The sequence below is a fragment of the Formica exsecta genome, unplaced genomic scaffold (assembly GCF_003651465.1).
Source record: "Formica exsecta isolate Colony F162 unplaced genomic scaffold, ASM365146v1 scaffold116, whole genome shotgun sequence".
Classification (NCBI taxonomy): domain Eukaryota; kingdom Metazoa; phylum Arthropoda; class Insecta; order Hymenoptera; family Formicidae; genus Formica; species Formica exsecta.
This window is the reverse complement of record NW_021848499.1, coordinates 1266466-1280166: the sequence shown is the minus strand read 5'-3', so window position 1 is coordinate 1280166 and position 13701 is coordinate 1266466. Positions and strand designations below refer to the sequence as shown.

Here is a 13701-nt window from a genome sequence, read left to right as displayed (position 1 = left end):
AAAATACTACTTTGTAATAATAAACAGTATCAGTAGTGTTATAATCGCGCGCGACAGAATAAATCATTAAATGATCAACCGACACTATTTATCAACGTATAGTGTAATATATAACGTGCGCACATAAATTCATAATATTTGTACTATTAATCTCTTACGCGATGAAAGTTTGTGCTTTTACGGACGATCGATACGCGGTGCGTTTTATCAATCATGCGAAATTAACGATTTTATCCCTGACACACATATCCGTTTTCAATAGGAATTAATATCACGTACTCGAGAATCGATTTCTCCGCGAATGTGATTCGATAAGGTCGGTCCTTTACGCGATTCGTCAGAGCGTTCTATCAATCTGCGCGGCATTTTTCAGCGAAGCGTTTTTCAGCTCGCCCTCGCGAGTTTTCTCGAGTCCACGTTACTGCGCTTCTTGCATGCAGAAGGGGAATAGATTGACTGAAATTGACACCTACACTCCCGTCCGTCAATGCGGATTGACGACGACCAAATTGGATAATCGGTGGAAACGCTACGATCGCGGTGACGATTTTGCGCCGAGCGTTGGTATGTCCTTGTTCTCATCCTCGCATCACTGTCACTTTCGCCCTCGCTTGATTTCCCCTTTGCCTTTAATTCCTCAACGTATATTTTTCATATGTATTTTCTAACGCCCGTTATTCGACATCATCGCGACGAACTTTTTAATTCCATGGCAATGTTTGGAGAATTAATATTTATATAGATTTTTATATTTCCCAATGAAAAATTTTTATTTCACTGTAAAAATAACAACGTAAAAGTGCAAAAATTCGTAAAGTTATCTAGTACTAATATTTGCAAAAATTAAATATTTTAGATGAGGAAAAAATTGTAGAAAAATTCACACATTTATGTTTATTGCGTTGTAGTTTTGACTATGCCGAGCGATAATTCATTAGAAGTCCTTCATGAGCACGGATTGGATGACGTATGAGGTAATTAACGGTTATTCCGCGCCTAATTGCCCGGGCGATTATGACTTTTCCGCGTGCACATCGTTGCGGCGCCGCAGTGCCACGGCATACACGTGAACAAAGTTTTAAATAGCACCGTTCTTAATAAATCATAGAATAAGTTTGCTCATCTATGTGTACCTTCATTCTTAAACACTTAGAAGAATGCATGAAATATGAAATGAAATAGAGCAAGTTTAATCAAATAAAGCACTTTCAAGCTTTTATTTATGTCAGTAATATAATTACGCATTAATTTTGTAAGATTTTATTATAAAAACCGATTATTTTTAGGCACTAGTAAATATAATGTTTTGACGCATCTAAAAAAAATATAAAAGCTTAATTAATAGATACAAATGCTATATACTATATATAGTATAATATAATTATACTATAATATTATACTATAATATGTATACAAATTTTTATTTATACGCACAAAAGACTACACACACAAACAAACACATATATATATATATATATATACTTTAAATCTATACAGAATACTTATTGTTAATCTCGTAATAGTTTTTCTTCAAATAAGAAAATTTAAATTTTTTATTTGAAGGAAAATTATTATACAACTAGATATTCTGTGTAGATGTGAAGTATTCTAGCTATTTTTTGACCATGTTGCAGAAAATGAATCATATATTAAAAATGGTTATTTTTATTACAGGTGCACGACGCGATTCATTTGAGGATGATTTGGAAGACATCAATTTCGATTTGGCCATGCCGAGCTTTTTCGCTGGTATGTATATTTATAGTTATCCCGAGGTATATAGGATAACTGAGAGAGATGCTATAACATAATTTCGATTTCCGATATCAGAGTTTGTACTTTTTAATAACTGCATTACACTGTATTACGCTTTCTGCGCGCGGGCGCGCAGTTAAAGTCAACTAAATATATATTTGGGAAATTAAGTAGAAAGAGACAGGAAAGAGAAAAAGAATTGTAAAGAAGTAAAAGAAGCACTTACACTAAAAAGATAATAGATTCTTATCATTAACTCTCATCAATACGCGTACATTCGTTCGTATTTCCACCGCATATTTCATGCAAAATGTGGCCGCGGAAATACTAATTTTATTCATGCGATATAAATACCGCATTTAACGTAAATGCAAAATGAACATCGAAATGGTACTTTTAAATGGTCGAATGCGAGAAATACAGATTTTGGGATTACAGACGACCGCCTATCAAATCAGGTGCTAAATATAGGTGCGAATACATCCCGTTATATTCATTAGCGCCTTCGTCGTGTTCCTACGCTCTAATCATACAAATTCGCAAACGTGCTGTACGAGCGTGCGTATTGCCACTGACAGGTGGGGATCATATAGGCGTGCGCAAATATCGCACACGCATCGCGCTCACGGTCTGACCGGAAATGCAACACGCATCCACGATTGCATCGCGGGCGTCAAGCTCGTATTTCGCTTACATGCGGTTTGTCTGAGCGTAACTTCCGTCAGTCTGCGCCTATATGGACATTTGGTATTGTGGTATTGTTGTATTATGGTTAAGCTCGTATTTCGCTTACATGCGGTTTGTCTGAGCGTAACTTCCGTCAGTCTGCGCCTATATGGACATTTGGTATTGTTTATGGTCTACCAATTATCACGTTCTGTCGTTCGCTCAGAGCAAAACTTGGTTATCAGCGTCCATGTACGATCGGCTAATCAATGGCTATTTAATACCGTTTAACAATCGATTATTTATTTGATGTTTTAATTTTGCCTGATTGCACAAAGTTTTACGTATAATGTAATTTTTTACGATTATAATAACTTTTAACATTGTGTGAAAATGATATTTTACTTGATAAACATACACGCGCGCAAAAATATTAGATCCAATAAAATTTAAGTTAAAATTGATTTAAAAAAAAAAAAGTTGAACTTTTTTGTTGTAAAATTTTTTATATATTATTGCATAAAAATTTATAAAAAATTCCTTTTATGAACAAGAAATATGTTGTACGTCTAAACATAGATATGTACCTGTTTTTTCCTCTAAACAGATAACGATAATCAAGGTTTCAAATATCCGCTTTGGCGATGCATAGAATTAGCATTAAACGTAGATATATGCCCCTTTTTTTCTCTAAGTAAATAACAATAATCGGGGTTTCAAATATTCGCTTTGGCGATGCGTAGAATCAGCGTTGTGGCATTACACACGTATTCTACAGATTATCGCTTTACGGAAGGCAACTTCCGCTCTTCTACGCTCTAGGATGATCAACAATCTCCCATAAACCAGCTCGACTGCGATATGCGTCATATATACGACTTGTGTATATGTGTATATGTGTATACAACTGCAGCAATAATGTCTCGCGGGTAATGACTTGCTTATTCGTGTGTGGGCGCGTGCGTGCCACCCGTCACTCTCGTTACGCAACAATTCGAGCTTCGCATATATCGCGAAACGATACCGCACCTGTAGACCATGCCTTCACTCTGACAATGTATCGCCATTTGGCCATTATTGATGATCGCATTTAAGAGAATCCGCATACGAAACTGGATACTCGCATTTAACGTAATTTGAATGCGCATTAAACGAGATTTTCGTCGAAAAATAATATAGCGAAGCATATAAACAACTATATCGAAATTAAAATGGAAACTATTTTATAATGTGAAATATATAAAACTCAAATAGACGACTCAAAAAGAATATATAATCGTGAAATAAAAGTATTTTATTAGAAAATTTATAAATAATAATAATTTTTAATTATAAAATCATTTAAAGTAAGTGTTGTGTATGTGTATGTGTTTAATTATTCATCTAATAAATAATAATTTTTCCATTTTATATTTTTCGATTATTCTTATTTTTGGATTTACATTTTTATCTTGGAACTATATTTTAAAGATTTAATTAATGAAATTATTTATTTATTTAAATAAGGCTTTTTTAATTATTATTAATTTTCATTTTTTTATTATTTATAGTATTATATTTATTTCCTTTATTTCGTTATATGTAATTTGGTGAGAAAAAATTTCAGGTTTTGTTTTAAGGAGAAAATAGATTAATAAAAGAAAGTTTTCTATAATAATTTTATGAAATTTAAGATTATGTATTTATGGTTTACTATCTCGAATCATTCCATAAATTCCAATAATTTGAGATCTAAATATTTTGATATAAGTATGGCTTATAAAATCAAATAAAAATCTAAAATATTTTAGATTGAAATCTGGAAGAAAAATCGATATTAAATTTTTGTCTTGTTTCTTCTTATTTCTGGAAAAGTAAATAGACGAATAGACAAATACAAACGTATATTGATATGTAACACTTCCGCATTTCTACCGTTGTACATTGAAGAAATTTGCAAAAGATATAAATGCGGTGTTACAGTCGTGCAATCGCAACGGAATACATTTGAGAAACTTGTTTATCTTCATTTTTTTTCCGATCGAGCTCGAAGTATACGGTGTACGAGAGAATAAACAGAACAACAGTGAAAAAGCCGTCCGTGTCGAATGTATATTTTCCTACTTTTTTACTAACTAATATTTAACAAAATTCTCGTTAAATATTTTCATGCGTTTCGCGCGTTCGAAGCGTGTTTTATAAATATTTATAAAGCTCAAACAATATGCATCAAACGCCAAATATGCATCCAAATAAGTAAAAATTTTACATGGATAACAGCCGAATACGGCGGCCTAAAAAGTTCACATAATTCCTCGAAATGCGACGACTTTGGTGATTGCGGCAATTTCTGCTTAATGCGCATATGTACATATATGTTACGTTCTTATCGTAGACTATAACAACTTAAGCTGTAAGATTACGTTCATCGCACCATTAATCGACATAATTATAATATTACATCAGCGAAAAAGAATAATAACAGGTAACAGCAGTATTCTAATGAAAGCGATTACCAGGAAATATTGTTCTAATTAGCCAGCCGCGATTATTATCGGATTGCAAAAAGCTACAAATTGCTCGGGACAAATCAGTTTAGGAGACATAACACTATAAATATTTATCAGTTTTATAAAATATAATTTAACATTGATAAAAAAAGAATGTTATTGTCAGAATTTTGAAAATCTAGTGATTGATAATTTGGCGTTAATATTAATCAATCTAAAAAGGTATAGATAAAAATATTTATGAAAATTAAGATCATTTTTTTGAACATAAAAATCATGTACGCTTACATATTATATAAATACATATTATCAAATTTTCTTTTTTACATTCATTCATCTCAAAAACTCTATATTTGTATATCACGTATAGCACCAAATCTGATTTGAAATAATATTATATTGTGAGATAACACATTGATCTTCATCTGGAAAAAGACACGCAAGATCCGGAATCATATAGATCTAAATCTTTTTAACTATCTGTCATCCTGCGATTGTGACCCTTGTCATGATATCAAGTCGCGAAATGCGGCGGATACGTCGCTAGTGACAAATATCTCTGTGCATGCGTATATTTGCATGGCTATAAAAACGTGCGAAGAAAAGTAGTCGATCGATCGATCGACATGATTAACGGTGTTATCGCGTGGAATTTCTAACAAGGTGATTCCGAGATCCCTAGCGGACAGGTACATGTAGACGGCACGTGCGTCGCGCGCTCGACAGAATAAAATCCATGGCGATAAACGTCATGTTTCATGGCCTTTCGAAGTAGCACAGTCAGGTAAAGGTCGCGATATTAATGTTAAGCTCGTAACAAGATGAAATAATGCAGACGTGAGATTAACTCTATGCTATATATATGTATAATCATAATGACTTGCGTCAACCGTGCATCGCTATAAAAGGATAGCGTTCTTTTAAACGGAAAATGTACTGAAAAATTAAATATGAATCTATGTAGATGTATAATAAATTAAATATGAATATATGTCTGTCCGATATAATTACACGACTGTGACTGCATTAAATTAAAAATATTCGAATTGCTAATGCTAAAAATAAAGATATAGAATGGGGAGAACAAGTTTGGGAAAGTTTCTCTCTCTCCCTCTCTCAAATACATAATTTATTTATATTCGAATATTTACATACGAGAAAGATATAAGATACCTAAATTATTAGATATATTTTTAACAGATATTGCAGTGTAAATGTGTGAAACTATATCAAAGTATTGATAGTTTTATAGTCTAATGTCATTGTAAATTTTTTTAAGCGCTGATCTCTTTTATAGCTTATCTATCCTTTCAGGAAAGAAAGCTTTTTCCTCTTCTGAAATTTCGCTCAATATTGCGCGCAGCGTGATTAAAGCGTAGCCGAAAATTAAATTTTTCAGAGAAAATTAACAGGTCGCGCAAGAGAGAGAGAATTAATTGGCGCGACCTCTGCTATTTTCAAAGAGCCATTCTCTCGTTCGGCACATTTTATGATATAGCGAGATGGATGCGTACTATATGTCGCAACTGCGCGTGTATATGACAAATTAATAAATTAATTAATTAATAAACTGATAGATAAATTTGGCGATAATCTTGCGCGGTATAATTTATCAAAAAAATTATCAAAAGACAAACCTAATAAATTTTCCAATTTTTAATATTTTATAATCATCAATATCGAATAATTTTTCGAAATATTAAATTTCAAAGTGCATTTTAAGATATCAAATGTACATTTATATGTGACAATAGAGGAAAATATAGAAACGAAATATATAATAAAAATATATACACATACATTTAAAAAGATATATCTTTAGAATTTCGTCATTAAAACTAAATTTTTAAGTGTAAACTTTTTCATCCAAATAGACTCCTTGTGCACAAGTCACGAAGACCCGCGGACGCGAGGGAGGATAAATTTGAACCGCATGCATAACTGCATATGATCCCTTACGTGTATCTCATGTATCAAATTCCATATGCACTCGTGCAGAATGCAATGCACAACGCTGATAGTTTCAGTAGTATGCCTATTTGCAAGTCGCGACACGCACAAGTCACCGCAATGTCAGAAGCTTTGATTATTATTGCTTTGGTCGATCGAGCGAAGCGAGAGTGGATGAAGCGAGACTATGCGAGAGCGGAGACCACATTCGCCCGCTGCATAGAATTAGAAATGTATTAAATTAATCGAGAAACTCGTGCAATTGGTTTTCGTCTGCATGATTACTATAAACTGGACTGAAATTATCAGTGAATGAAAAAATTTTGCGTTGCAGCAAAAGCGCTCTCGCAACGCATGTGAATTGTTGTAACGCAAGTAAAGAAATATGTGGATCACTTGTAAAAGTCGCTGCGAGATCCTGCGTGGCTTCAAGGTCGACAAGAGTACAAAATTTATCAGGTCACTTTCACTATTGAGAGGATTTTAACGGCGCGACAGAGGTAGAGAGATCGAGGCGCGCTGCCAAAAGCATGAGAAAGAGAAGATGATCGGTCCAATCGATCGGCCCATGATGGTATATAATACGTAATCCGAGGGCCAAAAGCAACCGCGGACATCCACTGGGCAATTTACAGTAATCATTGATTGCGCGACTCGATGAATCGTTATTCAAATCCGCGTGACGCAGCGACCGGTCGCTGGCCGGTGGGAGGTCGACTGGAAATGGACCCGGGAGACCGGGAGTTACTCCGCGAGCACGAGAGCCTACGGATGCCAATTTCCCGATGATTTCACGAGCTATTTATTATTTTAGCGTTGTCGAACAATCTGAAATTTAATACGATCGCAATGGCCGACTGATTTGCATCAGACGTGTCTCGGAAATATCGCTGTAAATGTAAAGTCTCCTATTTTCTCTTTCTCTCTCTCTTTTCTCTCTATGCACAATATACGTAATTTTAAAAGGTAATGTACAAATACTTTTTTGTAAAGAATTATTATGAAGATTTTTTGATAATTATTTAATTGGCATATATCATATAGATGTCCTTATTAGCCTTCTTTATCCTTGGATTAATTCATAGCTGATAATTCCGAGACATCATATGTTAAGACATAATCGTGAAATGAATTACATTTATGCTAAATATATGCACATTACGCTCCACCTAATTGTTGAGCCAGTTGGCCTTTTGTCGAACTCGATATCGGCGACAGGTTTTCACTTTCATGATTCAAAATGATTCAGAACTTAACCACCGATAAAATATAATAATTACATTCCTATCATTATATAAAAGCTGACAATTATTAGTTTTGTATGCATTTTATGTTAATTTATTAGACAGATATAATTTCATATAGAAGATATATCAAAATTATATATTGCAGAATTAAAATTTCGTAGCACATATAACATACAATAGCGATATAAATAATAATTGTTAGCAATCTAAATTAGTACTGTAAAAGTTAATGACTGCGGCAATATCATTTTGCAAAATTGACAGCGCAGATTTCAATTCAACGCTCATTTTATATCATTATTAAATAAGCGCAATGTTATATAAACCAGTCCTTCAAATTTCGTTATAACAAAAATATATATAATCTCAAAATTTGCATTTTTAAATATTTTTATTCTAAATTATTTTTAACATTCCCCACGACTCATATAATATAAAACTGTTTACTTGTTGCTCGCTAAACTTGCGACATCATAATTTCCTGTCGCTGATTTAGCGTATTTGTTAAATTCCGCGCTTCATATATTCGGCGCACGTCGAATTTCGAAATAAGCGTTTATGAGCGGCCGTTTTTAACAATAACGGGCCGTTTTGCTAGCTAATTAAAATTATCGCGTGCAAAGAGCCAGTAACGCACTGATTTCAGCAATGTATCCAATGCTACCATATCGTTCCCCTTTCCCACGCTTTCCCCTTCCCATCTATTGTAAATTTTTCTATATGCAAACGAAGCCACTGTCGAATAATATGCCGACCCGACGTGTCCTCATTGAGATTCCACATAGCAATAATCGGCCGATACAGTCGACTATTTTACTCCGGCAACCGCATTGTAAGCGCAATAAAGTATGCAAAATTTATCGGCACGGTTGACGTACTCCCCGTTTTCCCTCCGCGTATATCCGATCACGGCATAAATTATTATTACATTTTACGAAATACTGGGTCGTGGCATCAACTACCATTTTATTTATAACGCCCACCAAACGACGTCTTATCGCGGAACCGCGGGAATTGCATAACGACATGCGAGTTCGCAAACATGTAAGAGATATAAATACTCTTGGATATAAATATTTATATATTATATCAAGAACATTAAAATTATACAGGAAACTGAAATACGATTTCAAAGCAAGAAAAGAAAAATGGATTAAGAAAACAATATTTTTAAATGAAAAAAGTTATGAAGAACTTGTTTAATTTCGATACACACGACGAAAAAAAATTTTATTGAATTATATCAAGATTAAGATTAATAGCATTAATTATGTATCCTTCTGCGATCGCGTTTAGAGAAACAATTCTATATCATAGACTTTGTAGCGCAAACACGCCATTAAATAATGTCGTTTATTGCGTTCGCTCTTTCAATTCTTCGATGTGTACATGGTTCTTTTCGCGAGAATTGTATGAAAAGAGATACAAACGTATTAGTACCCTCATTTGTGTTGTTTGATCCAGGATTTGACTTTTGACTCACCTATACTAGTGTGCGCACGACCTGATTTGCGCCGAATCGCAATAAAGCGCTATTGGATCGTTAAAATGAAACGAAACGGTAACTAGGCGGAAAGAACGACGAAACAATTGTTAAATGTACAACTCGAAATGCAAAAGTACCAAATACAATCGTCGTTAGACGAATCTTGAACACAGCTGCATTTAATACAATTTTTAACATAATACAAAGCATAAGGAACTTGTCAAAAAATATAGATTATCAAATGATGAATAAATAAAATTATATGTATATCGATTGATAGTAGAATTATATATTATATATATTGATCTCTCAATTGATGTAGCAAATTGTCGAGACCACAAATTTTGTTGAATTATTATTATTATTATTTTTTTTTTTAATAAATCATTATTTACAGATCAATGGATCCATCATGGCATGCTTCATTTCCTAAATCAAAATCATGGAAACGTAATTTTGTAACCCAACGATCACACATGGTCTTAATAAACACGTCATCTCCAAATGCTTGACAAATATTTTTTAAACAGTCGCCAACGCTTTAAATTCAATTCTGCATTATCAAGCACACTTTACCAAATCGTTGTTATTGACATTTACAAATATAAAATCAAACAGCCAATTTAAAAATTATACAGGAACATTATTCATATGAGTTACCACGTACATTTGTACAGAAAAAACATTCATTTTTTAAATTCTTATTTCTATTTTTTTCTCTTTCAGAGACTTTCAATAGATTGAGGCAAAATCTTATGAACTATTTCTGGAATATGCCTGATATCGCGAAAATTCCGATTCCTGAAGGAGCAAACACAACTTCCACCACTAAGGTAAACATACTCAATATACACACTTAAATTAATTTACATATTTAAATTACTTAATATACACTTAAATCAATAATTTTGCTACAATCTCCAGAATTTCGTTCAGAATAAACAATTAATAAACTCGTTAATCAATAAAATTATCATCTTATATTTTCTACAATTGCCGATTATTGTTCGAAATGATATATTTGTGTCGTTGGATATTTTTGTGGCTGAAAGTGATCGAAAGTAAATTTTGAACTGGTTGTTGATACCGTCCGCGATGAACGAAATAAAATAATCTGTCGACACGCGAGATGAAGAGTTCCGCACCGCGCCGGACACGTCGCGAAGATAATGCAACGTCAGCAATTTACGTACACGTGTAAGCTGCAGCATCGAGATGGAGGAAGGGATGGAGGAGTGAGAGGAAATACCCTTAACAATAGTATAGTAGAGGCAAGTGTACGGCGATGGTAGTGATCGGATTACTGCATTTCCCGTCGCGTATTGTCTGATATGTAAGTCGCTTAACGCTTAATGCGACTTGCCGTACAAAGCGCGAAACAAAAATGGATAACTGACCTCCAAAAAGTTCGCCGAGTGTCGGCGATTTTCTTTTTCAGATAAGCGTTTAATTCGCGTGTAAAGCCCGTCGTTTGCACAGGACATGTCCGTATAAGATAGGTAAAAAAAAGAAAAAGAGAGAGAAAAATGATTATCCTTTTCTAAGATGCTACAATTGAAAGAAAGAGAGAGAGACAACTAAATTTGCATTTTTTATTTTTTTATTATTTGTAATAATCGCGAAATATTTTTATAAATTTTATCTTTTTATTTATAATAATTGAAATATTATTTTAAAATCGTTGAATTGTTTCGTGAAAAATGTTGTTTCGTAAAAAAAACACTTTTTTATTGGCATTTAAACATTGAAAAATATGGATATAAAATAAAGGAATGATATAATAATACATTAAAAGTATGGCATGTGAAAACGAAACGTGATTTAGCATTTTGTTAGGAAAATATGGAAATATTGAATTGGATATTTTCTTCATTGTGTTTTCACACACACACACACACACACACACACACACACACACACACACACACACACACACACACACACACACACACACACACACACACACACACACACACACACACACACACACACACACACACACACACACACACACACACACATGTTTTCACACACACACACACACACACACACACACACACACACACACACACACACACACACGTGTAGGAAGATATGGAAAGTTTAACTAAATACATAGAGCGATTCTCTAATAATTCAAACCGAAGCACTACATTTCTTTGTTAACAGTATAAACCATCGTACTGTACTATACGCTCTGTCATGTTCTAAACGTGGCGGTTGCTAATTTTTCAATAATAGAGCTTAATTAATTTTGATGATGCATTTGTCGGTTGTACAGCTGCAAATTGTTCGAATAATCTATTTGCACCTCTGTCTAAACCAGCTCTTATTCTCCGAGGCTTCCTGTTGTATATACATCACACTATCTTTGAATATTTAACGATATAATAAATTGATTAGATAACAAAAAATATAAATTATATTTAAAACTTAAAAAAGGTTTTTTGGACAAAAATTTTTAATCGATTATTAATTTTAAAGATTATGACTAATTTATGACTCGTACATGTTTTAATAAAAAATAGAATGACTTTCTTGCAATTATAAAGTCAGTATACACAGTTCCCCCTAGAGACAGATTATAAGATTAATTTAATATGCGTGATTTAATTCGTTTGATTGCAGATCATTAATGGTCATGTGGTAACGATCAACGAGACGACTTACACATCGAGCGACGAAAACGGCGGCACCGCATTCCGAATTCGCATAATCGATGTAAAACCGGAAAATGACACTCTACCGACTTTCGGCGGTGACAATGCGGAACCGACAACGGTGAGGGCGGAAGCGCCAGAGAGCCGCGAGACGATGGAGGACATGAACAACGAGATACCGAAGAATACGGACGTACTGACCGCTTAAAAAACGGTCGGTCGTTCACGCTCGATTTTGAAAACGAGGAAGAACGATCCCTCATTACGTGGCTGTAGTAGAGTAACTTTTCGATATCGCACCGAGTGCATCGCGTTAAAGTAATATTATTATAATATATAGTTGTGTTTCTGTGGTTTTCTATAGCTTTTTTTTTTTAATACGGTTGATTGTTTACGACGTTTATCTGCGCCTTTTTGAAATAAAAGATTACTACTGCTGTGAAAAAATACAGCCCGGATTTACGAAGATATATGGATAATATAAATTGGAAAGGAGTTAATAAATAAATTAATTAAATAAAGTAATTAATTCATGTAATTTTAATTAAAAGATTAAAAGCTTTGAATTCACATTAAATAAACATTAAATTGAATTAAATTTTTGATTAAATTGAGTTAACATAACTATCTTTAAAGCTTAATGCGCTTTTACAAATAATGTTGAGTTTAAAACATTCTTCTTGTAAATTAATAAAAAAAAAGGTTGAAAAACTTGTTTGTTGAATCATTTAAATGTATATTTTTCATATGTATATTATTAAAATTAGCTTTTTTTCTTATTTAAATGCTATATAGAAAAGATGAATACACAAAACTAGTCATGTATGCTAATTTATTGGTTGACGGTCGTATTTATTCACAGAGAAACCGTTTTCTGTAATACATAATATCGGCACTCCACTTGATTAATTATATCACTTATTTACATCGTCCGTCAAGCGTAAGATTTATGCTGATTTGCTATGTACCACGCGATAAAATACAAATGCGAAGTAGATTATAATTGCTGGTTGGCATTACAATATTGCCTTATATACATACAGCAGTGCGGAGATCTATATTTTATAAAAAATTGTAAGGTTGATATCGAACCCACCAAGATCTATACTTCCTATACATACTTAGGTAATCCTAACACCCTTTTAGTTCCTTCGACGTACGAAAAAGTATAATTTCAAGTAATATATAGTCATATGCTTGATGATTAAACATTTATACGCAGGAGTAAACGTTCGTAAACAATTTTCAAAGATAAGGAAAATTTTTACAAAGAAATATAGCAGTGTATCGCGATTTTTTATAACAAAAAAAAAACGTACGTTCCTGTAGCTTTATATTCACGGATTTTAATAAACTTACAGATATACTTCTTATACATTGTAAGTTGGTTAGAGAGAGAAAAGTTGATACAATAAAATATATGAATAAAATATATATGGCAATATATA

At 33.2% G+C, this 13701-nt stretch overlaps 1 protein-coding gene across 1 annotated transcript; it reads left to right on the top strand.

Annotated features, from left to right (window-relative positions):
• Nucleotides 1-1610: 1610 nt before the first annotated feature.
• LOC115239040 (icarapin-like) lies at nucleotides 1611-13683 on the top strand. The gene is made up of 3 exons (XM_029813356.1): nucleotides 1611-1749; nucleotides 10320-10426; nucleotides 12222-13683. The coding sequence occupies exons 1-3, from the start codon at nucleotides 1626-1628 to the stop codon at nucleotides 12459-12461; spliced, it is 471 nt and encodes a 156-aa protein (XP_029669216.1). The 5' UTR covers nucleotides 1611-1625; the 3' UTR covers nucleotides 12462-13683.
• Nucleotides 13684-13701: the final 18 nt, after the last annotated feature.

What these genes read in the sequence shown, in the direction of transcription:
- LOC115239040 (XM_029813356.1), top strand. Translation starts at nt 1,626, where the DNA reads ATGTTGCAGAAAATGAATCATATATTAAAAATGGTTATTTTTATTACA. An exon ending in CATGCCGAGCTTTTTCGCTG is followed by an intron (nt 1,750 to 10,319) that starts GTATGTATATTT and finishes TTTCTCTTTCAG; the next exon opens with AGACTTTCAATAGATTGAGG. An exon ending in ACACAACTTCCACCACTAAG is followed by an intron (nt 10,427 to 12,221) that starts GTAAACATACTC and finishes GTTTGATTGCAG; the next exon opens with ATCATTAATGGTCATGTGGT.